The sequence below is a fragment of the Camelus dromedarius genome, chromosome X (genome assembly GCF_036321535.1).
Source record: "Camelus dromedarius isolate mCamDro1 chromosome X, mCamDro1.pat, whole genome shotgun sequence".
Lineage (NCBI taxonomy): Eukaryota > Metazoa > Chordata > Mammalia > Artiodactyla > Camelidae > Camelus > Camelus dromedarius.
This window is the reverse complement of record NC_087472.1, coordinates 77523874-77544121: the sequence shown is the minus strand read 5'-3', so window position 1 is coordinate 77544121 and position 20248 is coordinate 77523874. Positions and strand designations below refer to the sequence as shown.

Below are 20248 nucleotides of genomic sequence, written 5' to 3'. Positions count from 1 at the left end.
CGTGAGCGTCGCACAGTTGCCTCAAGGCTCGGGGTGAGAGGACGTCATTCTGTGCTTTGAGAGAAGAAAGTCGTGTGGTCCTGGGGATCATAGAGGCGACTAGAAAGAGGCGACCGGTCTGACAGCCTTCCACTACCCGTGTGACTATATTGGTAATGTCCGGGGTGGGCGCATTTTTTGGAGCTGAAAGAGGTGCTGCACTATACTCCCCCATCCCAGCGCTTTGGTTCCTCCCACCCGGCAGTCTTTGGGGAATGTTGGGTGAGCCCATTTCTGGGGCACGGGGGAGCCGCGCTTGGCCCCTTCGGGGATGGGCGGGGCCTGGGCCTGGGAGAGGAACCCGGCCCTAGAGTGTTGGCCTCGAGAGAAGGGTTGGTGAGAGTTTTAGTGATTTTACTGTTTATCCCTTACACCTTTTCGCAGGTAGATTTCTGTTGGCCAGCTCCTGGTGCGCGTGGGTAGGTGGGAGTCTAGATGAGTATATGCTGGGGGAGGCGCTTGGTTACAAAATCCAGATTCAGATCCTCATCTGAGGTATTTTTTAGTCTGTCCTTTCCTAGGTCTGTCTGCTACCCGCTATGCCTCTGCCCGTTGCGCTGCAGACCCGTTTGGCCAAGAGAGGCATCCTCAAACATCTGGAGCCCGGTGAGAGAGCTAAAAGCATATGGGCCTACCATGTAGCCAGGCTTGACAGGCACTTTGTTGTTGATTCTGCCACTTGATACCTAGCACGGGCCTACTGTACACCAAGCAGTGAGGTGGCAGGCATTTCATTGTTAACAATATGTATTCCTGACACCCATTCCTACTGCATGCACAGGGGGTGGTGGGGTGGGCGGATGTGGGGGACGGGAAGGGGAGGTGGAGGGGGTTGGAATAGACATTTCATCCTTAATACTGACAGCTGATGCCTATTTTGGGTCTTCTGTATCCCAAGTTTAATCCATCAGTGAAGTCCCTGAAAGTAGTTACAAAGCATCTAATAGTAAGGATAGTAGTACTAAGCTAGTCTCTAATGCAGCCTCCTGTGGGCCAAGCACAGTGTCAGGATGCTGGTATTTTGTTTTTTACCATACTAAAAGATAACATTATTTCAGACCTACTGAGGCGCCAGGCACTATGCTGGTGGTATATACTTTATTGTTCACCATATCCATAGCTGACACGTATTTTGGGTCTACTAAGTGTCTGGCCTACACTTTATGGTTAACAGTATATAAAATGATGATAGGATTTATCATTTAAGCCTACTGTTCTGCTGTTGCTAGTATTTATACCTTATTGTCAATTATAGTAAAAACTGGTATCTCTTTTGGGGTGAGGTGTCCCCAGCACTGAAAACTCATCTTATTTTCACTTTATTGATAAGTGGCATCTATTACAAACCTGTTGTGTGCCAGGGATAGATCTTTGGTTAATAATACTGATAATGGTCATTAATATTTATTTTAAGCCTATTGAGTATCAGGCTCTCTGCTGATAGTATATATCTTACTAACAATACTGTGATCACAGCTGGTATCTGTTTTGGGCCTATTGTATGACAGGCACTATGCTGTTGCTGACATACACATTTCATTGTTAGCTATTTCCACAGCTGGAATCTGTGACAGGTGTACTGAGGTCCAGGTACTCATACACCTTTTTACTTCTGTTGCTAGTAACTGACAACTGTTGTAGGCCTCAGGAACTAAATAGATTCAGAGCAGTGTTTGGATAAATCCCTTGCTATCCAAACTTGCTACTCAATATATGGGCATCAGAAACCCCATACTTGCCAAGCTTGGGAGCTGAACAGATCTGGACATATTTTTAGATAAACCCCTTGCTGTTCAAACTAATTTTATCCTAATAGATTTGGGTAGTGTGGTGTCACATGCTTTCTGAACTCAGGAACTGAATAAATATGGATACATTTTAAAATGAATCCCTATCTAAACTCTGAAACCAGGTCAGTTTGGGTAATAGTATGTCATATTTAATCTGAATCCAGAAACAAAACAGATTTAGGTACATTTTTTTGGTAAATCTCAATATTCAGCTACTTAGATTTGGAATATGAGCAATCTTTGCCAGGGCACGTGAGACCTGGCACACACACGTGGTCCATGTGAATCTCAGTGTGTCTTCTCCAGGACCTGACTGCAGGATGAGAATCCCCTTGGTCCTTACTGGTCTCCTCCTCCCACCTCCCCGCCCTTGTCCTGCCAGAACCAGAGGAAGAGATCATTGCTGAGGACTATGATGATGATCCTGTGGACTATGAGGCCACCCGGTTGGAAGGCCTGCCACCAAGCTGGTACAAGGTGTTTGACCCTTCCTGGTGAGCCTGGGGACATGGTGGGGGTAGGGAGAGGTGACTTCTGACTTCACCTTTTCTATGTTATCCCTGGCTTGGGCTAAATAGGGGCCAGAGGGGAAGAGAGCTGGGAGTCTTCCCTGTGGGGTCTTGACATGGGGCTGGTAAGGCAGAGACTGGGGAGACAGGAGCTAAGGCTACAAAGAGAGAACACTTGTACTGACATTCCTTCCCTCCCTCTCACTGCCCTGCAGCGGGCTCCCTTACTACTGGAATGTGGACACAGACCTTGTGTCCTGGCTCTCCCCACATGACCCCAACTCCGTCGTTACCAAATCTGCCAAGAAGCTCAGGAGCAGTAATGCAGGTGAGTTGGTAGATCCAGGGGTGCCTCAAGTGCTTCTAGCAGTTCTCCGAGAGGGGGTCAGGTAAAGATAGTGGATCAAGGAGGGTCAGGGAAGACAGGCAGGCCCAGGCCCAGGCAAGGGAGGCTGTTGAAGGCAGAGGCTACTGGGTCCTGAGATGGGAAGAGTTCAAGGCTTACATGCCCCCAGATGCTGAGGAGAAGTTGGATCGGAACCATGAGAAATCGGACCGGGGCCATGAGAAATCGGACCGAAGTCATGAGAAGTCAGAACGGGGCCATGAGAAGTCAGAACGGGGCCATGAGAAGTCTGACAGAGACCGAGAGCGTGGTTATGACAAGGTGGACAGAGAGAGAGAGCGGGACAGGGACCGGGACCGGGACCGCGGATATGACAAGTCAGACCGGGAAGAGGTCAAAGAACGACGCCACCATCGCCGGGAGGAACTGGCTCCCTACTCCAAGAGCAAGAAGGGTAAGCTGGGGTGAGGTAAGGGAGGCGCCAGCAGTGCCTGATGGAAGGAAACCTTCACTGGGGTGCCTGAGCCTAGCGCCTGGGAGAAAGCGCCATGGGCTGTGGCAGCCGTGGGCTCCGTTTCTTCCTGGGGTAGGGGAGCTCAGTGATCAGGGGCTCCTCATGCCTCCATTGAAGACCTCCTTCTGTCACCTCCTCCACAGTGGCAAGCCGGAAGGATGACGAATTAGACCCCATGGACCCCAGCTCATACTCAGACGCACCCCGGTAAGTGACTACCCCTCAAGCACCCTCCTCTTTCCTCATGATTCACCGCACCAGTAACCGTTCTTTCTTCCTATCTCCTTTCCCCCTTTGTCAGTTGTGGAGGGGGGGGTGGAGGGTAGGAGGGTGCCTAGCACATTACACGTTTCCACCTTGATCCTCTTTCACCCCCAGGGGCACGTGGTCAACAGGACTCCCCAAGAGGAATGAGGCCAAGACAGGTGCAGACACGACAGCAGCCGGGCCCCTCTTCCAGCAGCGCCCCTACCCATCCCCAGGGGCTGTGCTCCGGGCCAATGCTGAGGCCTCCCGAACCAAGCAGCAGGACTGAGCCTTCGCCGCCCCCATACCTTCCCCCCAGGTTTTTAATAAAAGTTTTGCCTGAGAGGCCTGAGTGCTTCCTTCTCTGGTACTTTTTGAGACTTCCCAACCCAAACCAGCAAGATGCAAAACACATTTTATTTACAAAAACTCACCTAAGAAATAAGTGGGGGGGGGTTGGCAGAGACAAGAGGGTGACAGGGGCTGGAGGCCAAGGTGGGTGGGTCCCATCTGGGCCCTCATCACCAGAGAGTTTAGTCGTGTCAGCCCTGCGTGGGAGAGAGGGTGGTGGGGGCAGGGGATTCGGTGTCTACCTCTCCCCAGCACTAATACTGATCAGAGAGTTTGGTCCTGGCTGGGCCAGGGCAAGAAGGGAGAGCGAGGCCAGGCCAGCGTCTTCCATCCCAGCGGCTAGGAACCCTTCACCTTGGTGAGCAACCTGTGATGGGAATGGGGAGGAAAGAAAAACACAGAAAACTGGGGTAGGCTGGCAGGCGGGCATCCTGAGCAAGCGAGGGTGGCGGCAGTGAGGCTGGTAGTCCCAGGGTTAGTAATGGAGCCCACGCAGAGAGAGGGGGTCCCCCGCGTCAGAAAGCTACACGTGGACTAAATAAATACAACATCTTTATTTGGCATTGGGTATCCTGACATTTGTTCATTACAGTTCCTTAAAAAACAAACCAAAAAAATCAGAACAAATTAATCAAAAATAAAGATCCAACGCCCCTATGTACATATAGCAAAGATAGCCCAGGCGTTTCCCATGCGCAAGCGCGCGGGCACACACAGGCACACGCGCGCGCACACACACCACACACACAACACACACACACACACACACACATACATACACATCCTGGGAGACAGTTAAGGGGTTAATAAGCTTTGGGGAGTGCAGGGGGCAGGTCCCACATTTCAGCAATTTAAAGACACCCCCGTATGAAGTAAGGGTGCCTCAAACAGCCAATGGGGTACCATGAGTGTGGTTGGCAGCTTTATTTTTCCTCGCAGGATGTCTTAGAAAATAAACCTGCATCCAGCAACTGACAGTGTCTTAGATTCTATGAGATTAGGCCACGTCAAGGACCTCCCTTCCCCGTTTTCCCTACACCCTGGATCATTCACCTTATTACACCACAAACCCCCAAACCACCAAAAATCAAACAGCCCCTAACTGCACCGTCCCCCTGAATGGGCTGATGCAAAAATCTCAGCTCTCGCCTCCCATTCCTCCTCTCTCCCTGGGCGCTCACAAGAGGCCCATTTTCAGGTCCTTGTGTCAAGGAAGCTGCCCCAAGGCCACAAAAAGACTGAGCTGCTAACATGATCTGGTATGGTTGTCAGGGAGAGAAGGCCTCAAGCTATGGGAAACAGAACCCCACAGGGAGGCATCAGTCATTACTGAAGAGCTGTAGGATTTTTGTCCAATTTGTCCCTGCAAAGGTATAGGGATTACTGGGAGGGGCTCTCCCAGGCATGAGAGACAGGACACCTCTGGCTGAAGGGGGCAGACGTAAAAGGCCTTGAATGATGATGCTCCCCCGACCTGGTCCCCAAAGGGGTTAGACTGGGACACAGGAGGCGGTTCTAAAAACCCTTGGCTATGAGGAAGGGTTCCTGTGACGCCCTGCCCTAGTCCCATACCCTTCCAGAAGTCTCAATGACCTGGAAGAAAAGACCCTTCCAACCCCAGAGGAGCCAGGCCCCAGTGGCAACTGGTCCTGCAGATGCCCAATACCCTCCACCCGGCGCCCCTCCCTGACTCCCCCCACCGCCGCCAGCCCTCACTTCACCAGCACTGACTTTGGCAGAAAGGGTTCCGTGCTGAGGTCTCCATGGTGGGAAGACAGCTGTGGTGGTGGCGGCTGCCCGGGAGGCTGCTGGTGAGTGCAGGGCCCGGAGGCAGACCCGGAGGCGGAAGCTATGGCTTTGGCTGCACCTCGGGGAAGGCTGTAGAGGTAGACCGCACCGATGACCAGCCCGGCGCCAAGGGCAAACAAGGGGTCCACATGGAAGCCAAAGAGGCGGATGGAGGCAACAGTGGACAGCACAATGGACAAGGAGGTGGCAAAGCCCTTGAGGATGTTGTCGGCATACTTAACGACAACAGCCACCAGTAGCCCGCCGAAGGCCTGATTGAGCACCACGCCCCAGACAGCAGGCGTGTACCCGAAAAAGAAACCGCGGCGGGCCACGGCAGTGCCCTCGGCCCACCAGAGCCCCACCAGGCCCAGCGCCGTGCCAAAGAGGCCCAGCTGCAGGTTGCGCAGCCACACGGAGCCTGAGCTGCCTTTGAGGATCTTCTCGAAGTAGACACCTGCAAAGCCCGAGGAGAGACAGGAGGCCACGACAGCCGCTAGGCCGGCCCCAGGGTTCTGATCCAGTGGCCGTGGGCCCCCGCCACCAGCTTGCTGTGCCTGGACAATGGCGACGCCAGTGAAGAGGAGCAGCAGGGAGGCCCACTGCAGCCGGGAAAGACTGCGGTTCAGCATAAGCACGGAGAACAGAGCTGTGGTCAGGATCTTCAGCTGGTACGTCACCTGTGGGTGGTATGTGGAAGGCACTGAGGGCTGTTCCCGACCCCCAATGTGTGCACGTGGGGGACGGCACCTGCTGTGGACCCCTGGGGCACAAGGGAGGGAAATGGTAGGGTAGATGCCAATAAAGGCAGCAAAGATATCCAGCCACTGGCCACTGACTGCGATGCGGCTAAGTAGCTCTGAGATGCCTCCCAGAAAGTACACAGGAGGATGGCTGTGGGAGGAAGTCCTGGGCCACACCCAAGTCCACATCCCAACCCCATGTCCTAGCTGTGTGATGAGGGACAAAACACCTGCCCTGTCTGAGCCCTGACATTATCATCTGTGAATGAGACTGATATATGTGAAGCACCTCACACGGCAGGTAATGAATCAATGGTAAACATCCTGATGAGGGAGGTCTTGATAAAAGTGTTTATACAAATGAATCAGCCATGAAATCACGTCAGTAAACATTTACATAGAACTTACTATGTGCCAGGTCTCAGCACCTCGCGAGTTCATTTATTTAATCCTCAAGTATGAAGTGGGCACTATTGTAACGTCCGATTTAAAGATGAGACAACTAAGGCACAGAGAGGTTAAGTGACTTGCCCAATAGCACACAGCTAGAAAGTAGCAGAGCTGGGGTTTGAACCAAGGCAGCCTGGCCCCAGAATCCAGGCTTTCTAACCATCTTATAAGGCTGCCTGTAAACAGCCTAAAGCTTATTTATTCATCACCAACCAAGGGTTCTTCCCAGGTATTATTTCTTTTAATCATCCCAGCCTCCCAGTGAGTAGCTACTGTTCCCGTTCCCGTTCCCAGTCTCACAGATGAGGAAACTGAAGTTGAGGAAGATCCAAGGTCATTCTGAAGGAGACACAGCCCCTACTTTTTGTAACCCCCTATCCCCCAAATCCCATACTCCCCACCCCAGCCTGTTCCTCTGGGGCCATGCGGGGCTTAGGGCTCACCTGGAAAGTGGCAGCTGGCAGGTTGGAGATGGCAACGTACTGGAGGTTATTCTGCAAGGTGTAGATGAGAGAGGGCACTGCGAGCTTGAGTGTGTCCACATACTGCACCAGGACAGCCTCGTGGAGGAAAAGAACCAGGTGCTTCACGTTACCTAGGTGGACGGAGGAGAGCCCTTTTTAGCACTGGCTACCAAAGGCAGGGATCCACTGAGGGCCAGGAACAGGCCTGGTCCTGTGTCTCCCCACCACACTGACTCCCTGAGGGCTAGGGTGAGGTCTGTGCTCTCTACCTCCCCGGCAAGCACTCAATACTCATTTCTCTAGTGAAATAATCCATGTTAACTAGGAGCCTGTAAATTGGAGGCTCTAGGAATGTGGGTAGAAGGCTGTTCACCAAAAAGTGGAAGTTTTAGACTTGACTTTAAGACTTATCTAGTTACTTTCTGGCCTGAGGGCAGGGGCCATCTCCCACTTGGCTGCATCTTTCTGTCAGCACCCTCTACATCAAGCATTTGCCCCAGTCACATGGCAGAATGCAGGCTAGGCTACTGAGCAGAAAGTCTGGTTGGGACCTGCTCCAATTGACAAATGAGAACATTTTCCTGTAGAAAAAGACCTTTGCAGAATGCACCCCACTTTTTTGCAATTCATCTTTTAAGGCTCAGCTGAGTGTCCCTTCTCAGGGAAAAACCCCACAACCACTGCACAAGGTTATCACAGGAACTCCTGCTGATGCTCGTTCACAAAACCCTGTCCTTGCCCTTCATGGCACTAATCCCAGGAGTAATTATCAATCTCTAATAACCCCTTATCCAAATTCCCTGGGCTCAGGGGTTTGGGTGTTCAAAAATGTCCAGTGTTTGAAAGGTAACAGGGTATATATATTTCATATAAGACACCCCACATATATGGGGCTGCCCATCATAATCAAGCACATTTGTCTCTCTGCAGTGACTCGTTATGTCGTCACACCAAATGAGAAAATCAAAAAATGCAAACGTACAAACAGCCCTGCATCACATCAAGCCAAGTTTTACCACCAAACTAATTCAAGGAAAAAAAAACTGGGGAGAGGGGGTTGAAACTGCAGATGTGATGAAAGCATGTGATTAATCTGGAGCTATTTGTTTCTCCCCAACCGCAATATCAGCCCTATCAGGGCAAGATGTACATCTGCATCGCTAACATGTCCACCTCTCCAGCCAGAACAGGGCATGCCACACAGTGTTCACGTGAACTTGCTCAGAATCAGTCAAGAACAGAGCAGGTGGGTTCCTTAACTGCTGCCTCCCAGGGCTCTGGAGCTAATGAGGGGGTGAGAACGTTTTCTTCAGCATAAATGTTGAGGGCAGAGCGCCAGGCAAGGCCTTCACAGAGAAATGATTAGGCAACATTTTAAAGAACACCTCCGGGGAGGTGTTTAGATTAGGAAATAAATTCAACTTATATGAAATATAGAGGACAGAAGAACATGTTAAATGAGACCACCAGGAGGTAGTCAGCAAAATCCAGGCTACTCAAAGTCTACAAGATAAACAAACCACCTAATTTCTTCAACAAATTAACTGCAGAAAGGAAAAAAAACGAGTTCAGGGCAACCTAGAGGTGAGCAGGCATAGAAGACACTAAGCAGTTACAAAACACTGACCTTCTATAAATCTGATTCAAACAAAAGTTTTTAAACTTTCATGACATCTGAGAAATCATTATAACTTTGAACACTGGCTGGATATTTAATTACTTTATTAACTTTAAAAATTATTATTAATTTTTTGATTCATGATTTCTAGGTATTGCAGTTATTTTTTTTTAATGTACCAAAATATTTATTCAAGATAATAAGGAGGAATTTACTTCAAAATAATACTTCATGGGGGACCCACTTCAATATAATAAGGTAGGGGAGGAGGTAAACAGACACACAGATTGATAGTGAGTGGATAATCACTGATACTGTTTAATGGCTAACGACCATGAGTTGATAACTGTTGAATCTGGGTGATGGGACATGGATATTTTACGATTTCATTATTTTCTCCGATTTTGTGTTTGAAATTCTCTATAGTGAAAAGTTAAAGAGAAATAAATAACTCACCATTGTGAGGGTCACCTGCTACCTTATGGGCACAGACTGTCTCACTCCTATAGTGTTCAGTGGCCAGCTCTCGGGGAGTTAGGGGTATAAAAATGTGGATGCAGCTACTCAGAGCTGGAGGTACAAGGCAGCCTATCTGCACTTAATGCCATCCCCAGGCAGTTTCACAGACACAGAGATACTCTCCCAACAAACCCTCCATGTGGGTGTGGGTATACACACACATACGGTCCCACCCACCGACTCCAATGCAGCCCCCCTCCCTGGCTCGTACCCCTCTTCTGTGCGAAGAGCAGCAGCAGGCAGGTGAGACCTTTGAGCACTTCGGCCATGACCACAGCAGTGGTGGCAAAGAAGCGGTCCCCAGGCAACGTGCGGGCGTAGCGGATACTGAGGATGAGGGAGGCATTCTGGACCACCAGCACGGCTAGGGATATGTATTTGAGGCGCCGGTGAGCTGTGGGGAATGGAAGGACCAAGGGGGAAGAAGGGGTCAGAAGCTGCTGGGGCATAGCCACACCACCACCTTCCCCTCTCCTTTCTCAACCAGGATCCTCCTAGCCACCACTATTTCCTCCTTCTGCCTGCCTAGCCTGACCCAGTGTGGGTCTGACCCCTGCCAGCTTTCACTGCCTCAGCCACAGTCAGGAAGAGCCAGAAAGGGAGAAGTGGGCCTCGCCCTGTCTAGCCCATACCTGGAATCCTTGCTGAGGTGTCAGGAAATGGGTGGGCAGGCCCTGGACACCCACCTCAGCCCTCTCTCTCCTGCCCCTGAATCTGAAGCAACCCTCTCCTGGACAGAATACCAACTACATCCTTCATATTTATTAAGTGCTTACTGTGTGCCTATCATTGGAATAAGGGATTTATATGTATTACTTCAACAGACCCCTACATGGCTCTGATCTCTGAAGGAACTATAAAGATTCTCATTTGATGGATGAATAAACCAAAGACATATGAAATGATGCTTCTGTTTAATGAAGGATTGTCCTATGTGAAGAATAATACCCCAGAACAAAGAATGCAACCACTGTATAAGGCATGTCCATCCCCTAAGTAACTGCTTTTCTCCCATTCCATTCCCTCACATTCAAAATAGTCTCTCCAATCCCTCCCTCCTATGAGGACTGATTCCTCCCTGACCCAGAATGGTCTAACGAACGTAAGAAATGATTCCTTCATTATCCCAAGGATTGAACCCCATATAGTAAAGGGTTATTCCATTAAGAATGATCTGGGTCCCTTAACAATACAGGAGGTATTTTCCTGTACACTATATGGTCCAATCGTCCTCCCACCACCGCATACCCCTACCTCCAGCCAAGGAATTATTCCTTGTCCTACTCAAACTCACAATGCACTCTCCCCACTATAAGAAAGGGCCTGGAACCCTCAGGACGTCCTTTCTCTGCCATATAAGGAAGGACCCTCCCACTGCAACGTACAACGAACTCTACTTCCATTACAAAGGGACCCCCAGAACAGTCTTCTCCCCATATAATGGACATCGTTATCCTCAAAATGTACTAAGTCATATAAGGAAGAACTCGCCCCACCCTAACACACAATAGCCTCTGTCCCTTTATAAGGAAGAAACCACCACCCTCAGAATAGCCTCTCCCTTCTATAAGGAAGAACTCTCCCACTCTCAGAATGGTCTCTTTCTTCTATAAGGACGGACACGCCACCACACACACACTCAGAATGGTCTTAGTGGTCTTAGCCTTCCCAAAAGGAAATACCCTCCTCCGACTGAGAATGGTTTCTACTCTCCATATGCAGAAGGGATCTCCCCATCACCCTCAGAATGGTCTCTTCCCTGCCTCCAACACACACGTCCTCCCCACTACCCTCTGCCACACACACACGTAGGTTGGTCCATATGGGATGCTCCCTCTCGCCTCAGTGAGGAACCTTTCTGATCCTGCAGTGACCCCGACCCCTGGCCCGTCGCCGACTGCTCAGCCACACCCTGTCTCACCCGCACTCGCAGTCCCAGGTTCCAACGCCCCTGCGGAGACCGTCCCTGGCCCGGCCGCCGCGGTGGAACCACCAGACCCAACCGCTGCCATGTTGGCATCTGCCTGGCCCGTCCCCTCGGCAACAGGAGGCCACTTCCGTGTCCGTCACTTCCGCTTCCGGGCCTCCAGAGTTGGGGTGGGGCGAGCGAGAAGCCGACCCTAGCAGCGGCTTTCCTCGTCCAGTCCCCATTGCCAGTCTAAGCGCGGCCTCGGGAATTTTCAAATCCCGTTGCTGTCGGGAAACCGGGCAAGCAGCCAGCGTAGTCTCCCAGAGTCCTTACAGAGCCTCTGGCCGGTTCCCGTTGCCAACCCCGTCCTCGTCTTCTTCGATCCCGCTCTCTATCACCCGCCCATCCTGTCTCCTCCTCCCATGGGTTCTACTGTCCCTCTTCTCTCTCGGCTCTTTATTGCAGCCTTTTGATACCACCGCCCTTTCTGCATCAAAACTCCCAGGTGCTTCTAGGTTGGACAGAAATTCCTCTTTACCTTCTCCCGGGAAGGCCCCGCCCCCTGGAGAGCCCGCGGGCATCTTAGAGGGAAGTGAGACTTTGAGACGGCGGGGCAGGTGAGGGTCAGGAAGGTATGCAGGGTAGTTGAACATACTGGTGAAAAGGCACCGGAGAGTTGAAACAGGAGTCACCTTTGAAGATGGAAAAGTGAGAAGGGGACAGCTAAGCCAGCAGGCAAGAGAGGGTACAGCTGAGGTCGGGACAAGGGAAGCCAAGATAGAATAGGGCAGGGCAGGTAAGTCAAGAGTTGAGAAGTAGAGATGAGAGGGATGAGCAGGTAAGAAAACAAGGGAGAAGTGAAAAGGTAGGGGCAAAACAGGTGACTACACCCTGGAAGTTATTAGAATACAAGGAAGGGCTAGGAAGATGCCATGTCAGCGCTCAACCCCTATCGTGCCCTCACCAGTGCCCTGAAATGGCTTTTCTTCTCCCCTGGGGTTGGAGGACAGAAGCAGTATTTTTTTCTGCCTCTGAGCTGGCCATCTTTGATTTCAGGTGTGTCCCAGACATCTTCAAGGTCTACAGCATCCCCAAATAAGCACTCCTGCACATACTGGGTGCTACAGAAGAGCTGATGGCAAAATCAACAGTTTTTCTTTGTGGTCCTGCTTAAACGAACCCGTAAGAGATCTTTAGGACGGCACCACGAGACAGGCTTCCTGTGGGCAGAGTTGAAATCCAATCCCTCTCCCTCTTGGCTTAGCATTCAGTAGATGCTCCACGAATGCCTCACTGCATCTACAAATGGCCAGTCGCTTCTGATTCTATTACGTTTATTAAATAGTGGGTTTCCACACATGGCTTTTTAAATAATCCAGGCAGGGGAAGGAGGGAGAGGAAGATACAGTTGGAGCTCCCCTCCCCAATACATAAGTATTTACATTTCAGCAACTGGACAATCCTGGCTCAGAAGGAGGCAGCAAGAATCCAAAAAAGGGAGAGGGTGGGGCCCCAGGAGAACAAACAATAAGACTTATTTCCCCCCCAGCCCCCCCCCCAAATCCACCCCATCCTAGTGGACTCTAGTAGTGTCCATCTCCCATTCCTTCCCAAATAATTAAAGTAGGGTTCCCCTCACCAGAATAAGAGCACTTGGGATAACAGAGTAGGTCCCCTCACCAAAAAAAAAAAAAAAAAAAGAATAAAGGAAAGTAAAAAGAGCCCTGGGATAACAATAGGGCATTACCTCTCCCAGAACAAGCAATCCTGGGCTGAGGTAGGCAAGCAGCTTGACTGAATATGGGACCCTAGGCTATGGGAAAGGGTTCCTTTGCTAAAATAAGAGCTGCTGGGTGGGGTATTGGAAGGAAAGCACCCTTGCCCAAGTTAAGAGCATTTGAACTAAGTTTGTGTGGTGGCAGCAGGAGATGCCAGTATATGGGGTTACTACTCATCAGAATAAGAGTCCTGGGGGCTCAGAATGGAAATAACTTCAACGAAATAAACATCCTTAGCAAAATGAGAAGCAAGGAAGGACCCCCTCCAGAATAAGAGAGCATACGTTCTGGGAGGAAGGCTCCTTAACAGGATTGGGATGGGGACTGGGAAAACTTGGCTTATGTCTTCTGACCCCTGATCCCCAATCTCTGACCCTAGTTAACACTGGATTTTTAATGACCTGTAAAACCAGATCAACAGATACCCATCTATCCCTGTGGCATGACCATAACCATGGGATGGCTATTCCAACTAGTGGGGACCCTGGCCAGGACTAGGGCAGTAGGGACCAAGCCAAAGGGGTGGAACCCCCTTTGGGGGTATTGAGGGGTGCATCCTCCGCTGGTGGTGTCTGCATCCACGGGTCCAGCAGAATCTCCTCCAGTGAGGGTCGGGCAGAGGGTTTGGGAGCCAGGCACCGGCGGATTAGGGCACAACAATCTGCAGATCAGAAGCACACAGGAGATTAGCAGTCACTTGGGGGTACTGGTCCCTGGAGGGATGGAGACTGGTGGTCTAGAGCCAGTGAGAGGCTTACCTGGCGAGACATGGGCAGGGAAGTGGAGCTCAGCCTCCAGAATCTCCTGATCTCTCTCAAAGGGAATGTCCCCACATACCATGTCATACAGGAGAATACCCAGTGACCAGACAGTAGCTGGGAGTGCATGGTACTGGTGACGAGAGATCCACTCTGGGGGGCTGTACACCCGTGTCCCTGCATGCAAGCCAGAGGTTAGAGCATTCTCTGATAATGCCCTTCTCCCACCCTCCCCTCCCCAGGAAATGTGGTCCCTTCAACAGGATGAAGCAAACTCACTATATAAGAGTCCCCTCAACCAGAATAGAAGCTCTTTAAATATAACAGCAGGGTCTCACCACCAGAAAAAGAGCACTTAAGATAACAGCAGAGTCCCCTCAACAAAGTAAAAGCACTTAAAAGTTATAGTAGGACCTCCTTACCAAAAAAAGAAGACTCAGGATAATAATAAGATCCCCTCAGCAGAATAAGATCCCAAAACAAGATCAGGGTACTGTCAGAAGATGGACTTTACTGATGGACTCTACTAGAGGGCAAGGCTTGAAAGTCTAATATTAAAAACCAAGAACCTTATAGAGGTGCACTATAGATCAAGGGTTACAGGATACCTCAGCTCTGGGGGCCAAAGATCAAGAGGCCAAAAAGGTAAATGATGAAATCTCTCCACAGAGATTTAGGAAAGCCTTACCATCAAAGTCAGTGTAGGGTTCATCATGAAGCAGGGCGCCAGAACCAAAATCGATGAGTTTGGCACAGCCCCGGCGGAGGTCCATCAGGATGTTCTCATCCTTGATGTCACGATGGACAACTCCACGGGCATGGCAGTGCCGAACAGCTGCCACTACCTGGGCAAAGAGGCAGCGGCTTCGACCTTCGCCCAACGGGCCCTGCTCTGTGATATAGTCAAAGAGATCCTGGGCGGGCAGAGGCCGCTCAAGGACCAGCATGAAGCCCTCGGGTGTCTCAAACCAGTCAAGCAGGCGGATCACACCAGGGTGTCCACCACCTGCACCCACCTTCCATAGCAGTGCCACTTCCAGTGGGCATGTGCCTGAGTCTGACTGTTAGGGGAAGCAGGGAGAGAAAAGAGAACACAGATGTCAGGCTGGCAACTTTTGACTTCCCACCTGAACTTAAATCATAGTCCCCCTTCAGCCTCCTGACTGTGTGACCTTGAGCAACCCACCTCCTTCCCTGGGCCTGTATTCTCACCTTTTTAAAAAATTTTATTTATTTATTTTTGTGGGGGAGGTAATTAGGGGATTGAACCCAGGACCTCCTGCATGCTAAGCATGTGCTCTACCACTTGAGCTATACCCTCCCCGTTTCCTCATCTTAAGGGCTCAAACTCTCACAGTCATTGGAAAGGTGATTCAAGCCAAAAGCCTATACACATCTGCCAAGTAATAGGAGCTCAGTAAATATTTAAAGAATAAATCGAAGTGGTTCTTAACAAAGGGCCTTCAGCAGAAGAAGCAACTGATGAACACTATTATGTAATAATTTATGTTTTGTTCACTGACATCTAAAAGAAATTAGACTAGTGCCTTACACATAGTAGGTGTGAATAAATGTTAAATAGATGAAAGCACTTTATAGCACAGGGTCTCACACAGACTTAGCACTCAGTAAATACTATTATTGTGTAATGGTTTGTTTTGTTCGCCGACATAGCTCAAGCACTAAAACAATGCCTGGTAACAGGGTAAGGTTCAATACATATTTGTTAAGCAGGTGAAAGCAATTAATAGAAAAGGACTAGCATAAAAAGAGCTCTCAATAAATGTAATATTTTGCCAAGTGCCAAGAATTGTGCCTGGCACATTCTAAGTGCTCAATATACATTTTGTTAAATAGCTGGAAGTAATTAATTGCAAAGGAACTGGCACAAAGAACTAAATAATGTTATCATGTGATAATTTCGTCCCTGTCACCAAGCACCTAGAACTGTGCTGAATGAAGTACTCAGTGGGGCTTGGAACACAGTAAACTTTTATGATAAAGCAAGGTCTGTGACATACAGTCGGTGTTCAATGAAAGGCATAAATGTTACTGGCCACAAAACCCGTCCCACTTTAGAAGCCCTGCATGGGCACAGGGCCTGCCAGAAGCAGCCTCCTGTCTGAGATTAGAGCCCTCTACCGGCGAGTCCGAGGACTAGCACAGCTGCGGACAGGTTTTCTCACGGTGATGAAAATTCCGGTACTGCGCAGGCGCACCTTCTCCCTCTGGGTCCCACAGCCTGCGCAGGCGCAGTCTCCCCAGAGCCCGCCAGGGGGCGCTCCCGCCCCTACAACTTGCCCAGACCCGCCCTGTTGTCCGTTAGCGCTCTAACGGCAGAAGAGAAGCAGCCACCGTCACCATGGCAACCAGTGACCTCTGCCCCTCTTTCCTCACCAGCATGCCCTGCGGGCAGCCCCTGAGGCAGTGTTTGGAGGCAGGATGAGAAAGGAGGGTGGGAGGGGAGAATCCAGGGCTCTGGGGGAACTGGGGTGAGTCAGAACTGTATGGAGGTGTGGATGTCACCACAGGGGAGTAAACATGGGCTGGTAGGAGTGTTCTTCTCACCGTTACAGGGCCCAGGGAGCCATACAAACCATAGAAAGGCGAAATCCATCATCAGAGATGGCGTCGCCAGGTCAAAAAGGACTCCAAAGATACTCACCAAGGGGGACCAGCCCAGCACACGATTCCGGGGGATCACCTTGATGGCCACCTGAAGAGGCGGGCTGAGGTGAGGGGGCCAGCAGATGACCCCCAGACCCCTCCCAGTCTCGACCCAACCACCCCACACCACAACCCAAAAATTAGCTCTAGCTTCTCCCCTGCCCTCCAAGTCCCCAGAACCAAGTAGACCTCTCCCACCATCTTTGGCTCGGGTTCTCCCTTCTCAGGTTTCAGGATTCCTCACTTCAGGTATTGGGTTCTAAATTTTCTAACACCTCAAGCTCCCGATCTTCCCATCCAGCCCCAGGACACCTCAAATCTGTACCAGCGAGGTTCTGGTCCTCACAACCCACCCTGGACACCTGCCTCCAAAATCTCCCAAATCTCAGCTCTGGGTCCCTACGTTCTCACGCATATATACTCTCCTGGATCCCAAGGTCTAGAGTCCTCATGACCACCCCTCCGCCTTAGTCTCACACACAGGACCTCCGGAATCGTTGCCCTGAAACCCCCTTCTCCCTCACATACCCACCTGGACCGTCGCACGCGCCCGCGCGCGCGCGCGCACGCGCCCGCTCCCTCAGACACCCCCAGCAACCCGGATCCTGGTCCTCATGACCCTACCACACGCACATTGTAGGCTCATTCCCTCGTCAATTAGCATCCCAGCCCCGGGACTCCTACCCCCGCCACACACACAACTGGCCGTCCCAAGACCCTTGTGGTGGATACCTGGAGTCGGTCTGTGACGCGATGTCCTGCGAAGACGGTGCCGAAGCCCCCTTTACCCAGGAGGGGGCCGAGTCGGTACTCGGCCTCGAACGCTTCTCGATCCTTGCCTCCTACGCAGGCGGAGGCGAGGAAGTCAGGGTGGTGGCGTGCTGAGGCGGCCGCGACCCCCTCTCCCTCCCCCCGCGCCGCCCTCAACCACTTCAGCCCGCCCGGCCTGGTCGCGGTAGCGGAGCCTCTCTCACCTGGCGGCGGCGTGGGGGTCATGGGGGCCACCGGGAGCCCCTGAAGAGGCTTAGTCAACATGGAGGAGGAGCTGCGTAGATTGAGCCCGCTTAGCCCACAGGGCGTGGACGCCCGGGGTAGCGAGGCAGGGGAGCCAGGACTGGGGGGCGCCAGGGTGGAAGGTGAGGAAATTGGTGGCCCAGAAGCGCCGGCAAACAGCGCAATGTTAAGATTCGCCGCGCGCGCCAGCCCCGACGCTACTGAGACGGGGCACGCGCCTCCCGAGAGAGTCGCCCCGGGCGACGGCCCCGCCCATCCGGACGCGGCACCTGCTGTACCCCAGCCAATCGGAGCCCGTCCTTATTTGCATACCACCCTCAACGTTTCAAGTACCCCCTTATGCAAATACATGCCCGAATCTTCCGCGGGGGCGGGGTCTGCATGCAAATAAGGAGGGCGCGCGCGAAGAGGAAACTGGTTATGGGAATCCCTCTTGCAGCAACCGCGTTTTTGTTTTGGTTGTTGCTTGGGGTTGTTTTTATATATGTGTGTATATGCATATATAAACTTAAAAAAAAACTGCACCGCCTAGGAAGTTGGCTTACTTCCGCTGCTTCGAGATTAGCGCGGAGATAACGCCAGGCCTGGCTTCTAAGAATCCGGGCCTGTGGCTATCCAGGACCCTGTCTCCGAAGGGTGCTCCTCATACCAGTACGAGTCCTCCAGGCAACTGGCGGCCTCCGCCCGGAAACCAAGGATCCTGCAAGAACCTGCTCAGCCTTCGTGGGGGGTGGCTAACCTCCCTGACCACCACCGCGGGGAAAGCACTGGTCAAAAGCAGCGTTCCCAAGCCCGGAGGCCACGGCCTGTGGGGTGTTTTGGGGGCCCTTAACCTAGACAGACTTGGCTAGACCTGGCTGTGAGCCCAGTCAGCAGGTCTAGAATCTGGAATGGCGGGGGGTGGGGAGGTGGTTCTTCGGTATAGGAGCAAGCCAGAGTGGTGGTGGCTGGAGGAGGGGGTGCTTCCAGATGAGAGAGAGAGGGACTGAGGGAGCTCAGAGAGGTGGTAAAATACCTCAGGCACAAATTTGGGGGAAAAACAGGCCTCGTGCTGCAGAAAGAGACATGCACTCCAAAGACACACACAGAAGTACCATGAGAGAAGTACACAAACGTGTACCACCAGACACATTCACGTGATTTTGTCCTAGACACACATGCAGACATCCACTGTCAGGCAGGCAGGCTGCCAGAAAGAGAGTTATGTCCCAGAGACACACTGGCACTCCAGAGATTCACAGACCTACACTGCCATGTGACAAGGACACAGAAATGTTCTGACACACCGCCAAAACTTGTCACAAAGATACTGGCACCATCAGACATGCACTGTCACAGAAAGACTTGTACTGAGAAATGAGACCCAGAGTCTGTCACAGGAAGACACACAGATGCTCCAGACACACATGCACTGCTCCAAAGGCAGACATACACTTAGGTGATAAGAGCCACTGATAGGCAGTGCCACAAAAACAGACTTGGATAGACCCAGTCACAGATACATAACACAGCAGACATGCAGCATTGTTGCTGTAACTGTCCAGAAATAGCTACCCAGAATCTGTCACAGGAATACAAGCGGACATCCATCCCATCAGAAAGAAACCACAGATGCACTGTCACAGACAGACCCACGCAGACATGCACTTGTCTCAGAAACAGACACAGACTGTCAGAGATAGAGTCCCACACTCAGTCACCATCTGACACACCTGGAAACAAGCCCTCGTCTCACACAAACGACTAGAGAAAGACACTTTGTGAGATGCGCATGAAGACTTGGGACTCACTGCGGTCTCTCTCACATGTGCACGTGCACACCCCCCAACACACACCCAAAAAGCAAATATACACATGTACTCTCCCTTATTCATCCAACATTTATTAGGGGTCTACTGTAAGCCTGCCAGGCCCTAGAGGGGGTGCAGATATTAAGAGATACACAGATAAGTCAGGCATCATAGCCCTTGCCCAGGAAGCTGATAATACAGTTACCGGGGAGGGACTAAAGACATACTTGTAGATAGAGGTGAGAATATAGATGGGTCACACGGGGCTTCTCAGAAGAAGACCCTCTACCCATCTTGAAAGACAAGGTTGGAGGCTTGGGACAGGGGAAGACCAAATTCCAGGCAAAGGCCAAGGAAACTGGACAGAGCAGCAGGATGAAGTAGGCAGGGGCCAAATGGTGCAGAAACTTCAACATCAGGATAACAAATAATACCCGCTTACATTTGAGCTCTCAGGATGTGCCAGGCACCGTGCCATCATACATTATGTTGACCATATGCACTCTCTCTCAATGCTCACAGCCAGAGAGAGTGTGAGGTAGTACATGGGACACTTGAAACTGAGAGCCTGTGTTGTGAGTCACAGTTAGAAAAAGCCAAGATTTCAAGCCAACTCTCCAACATACACGTGCTTGACCAGAGGATTCCAGAGACACCCTGCAGACAGCCACACCCTCACCTGTGGAACTGGACACACACTCTTCCATAGGGGTACCCCATTATTGAGGGACATCAAAAAAGACAACTGACAAAACCTGGGCTTTACCCCTAGGAAGGGCAGGGACAGAAGTTATCAACAGAACTGGGGAATGTGAACAAAAAAGGGTTTAGCTGTTCCCTAGCTTCTAAAACCCAGTGAGGGGGTCCCCTCTGGTCACTTCCACTAAACTCATGTTGCTAATAAGAAACCATTGTGCCTGTTTAAAGCATTTCTTCATCAAACAATCACAAAGAG

General features: G+C 51.2%; 3 protein-coding genes across 10 annotated transcripts; 1 reads left to right on the top strand and 2 right to left on the bottom strand.

The window, feature by feature from the left end:
- The first annotated feature begins 11 nt into the window (after nt 1-11).
- On the top strand, nt 12-3793 carry PQBP1 (polyglutamine binding protein 1). Of its 4 annotated transcripts, none has more exons than XM_010996864.3 (7): nt 12-152; nt 546-645; nt 2212-2323; nt 2554-2666; nt 2854-3138; nt 3342-3405; nt 3577-3793. In XM_010996864.3, exons 2-7 carry the CDS (start codon nt 579-581, stop codon nt 3731-3733), a joined length of 798 nt encoding a protein of 265 aa, XP_010995166.1. In that variant the 5' UTR covers nt 12-152; nt 546-578; the 3' UTR covers nt 3734-3793. The 4 variants fall into 4 exon arrangements, with proteins under 4 accessions (XP_010995166.1, XP_031301116.1, XP_031301118.1 ...); XM_031445256.2 differs by lacking the exon at nt 12-152 and adding an exon at nt 166-371; XM_031445258.2 differs by lacking the exon at nt 12-152 and adding an exon at nt 166-375.
- Nucleotides 3794-3842: 49 nt separating this feature from the next.
- On the bottom strand, nt 3843-12479 carry SLC35A2 (solute carrier family 35 member A2). Of its 4 annotated transcripts, none has more exons than XM_031445251.2 (5): nt 11299-12479; nt 9589-9771; nt 7220-7371; nt 5527-6263; nt 3843-4162 (listed from the first exon to the last, which is right to left on the bottom strand). In XM_031445251.2, exons 1-5 carry the CDS (start codon nt 11387-11389, stop codon nt 4135-4137), a joined length of 1191 nt encoding a protein of 396 aa, XP_031301111.1. In that variant the 5' UTR covers nt 11390-12479; the 3' UTR covers nt 3843-4134. The 4 variants fall into 4 exon arrangements, with proteins under 4 accessions (XP_031301111.1, XP_031301112.1, XP_031301114.1 ...); XM_031445254.2 differs by having other exon boundaries at nt 3859-4162; nt 5527-5673; XM_031445252.2 differs by lacking the exon at nt 9589-9771.
- Nucleotides 12480-12603: 124 nt separating this feature from the next.
- On the bottom strand, nt 12604-17698 carry PIM2 (Pim-2 proto-oncogene, serine/threonine kinase). Of its 2 annotated transcripts, XM_031445255.2 has the most exons (6): nt 17464-17698; nt 17222-17331; nt 16488-16538; nt 14511-14883; nt 13823-13999; nt 12604-13725 (listed from the first exon to the last, which is right to left on the bottom strand). In XM_031445255.2, exons 1-6 carry the CDS (start codon nt 17522-17524, stop codon nt 13559-13561), a joined length of 939 nt encoding a protein of 312 aa, XP_031301115.1. In that variant the 5' UTR covers nt 17525-17698; the 3' UTR covers nt 12604-13558. The 2 variants fall into 2 exon arrangements, with proteins under 2 accessions (XP_031301115.1, XP_064339223.1); XM_064483153.1 differs by lacking the exon at nt 13823-13999 and having other exon boundaries at nt 17464-17668.
- Between the last annotated feature and the right edge of the window lie 2550 nt (nt 17699-20248).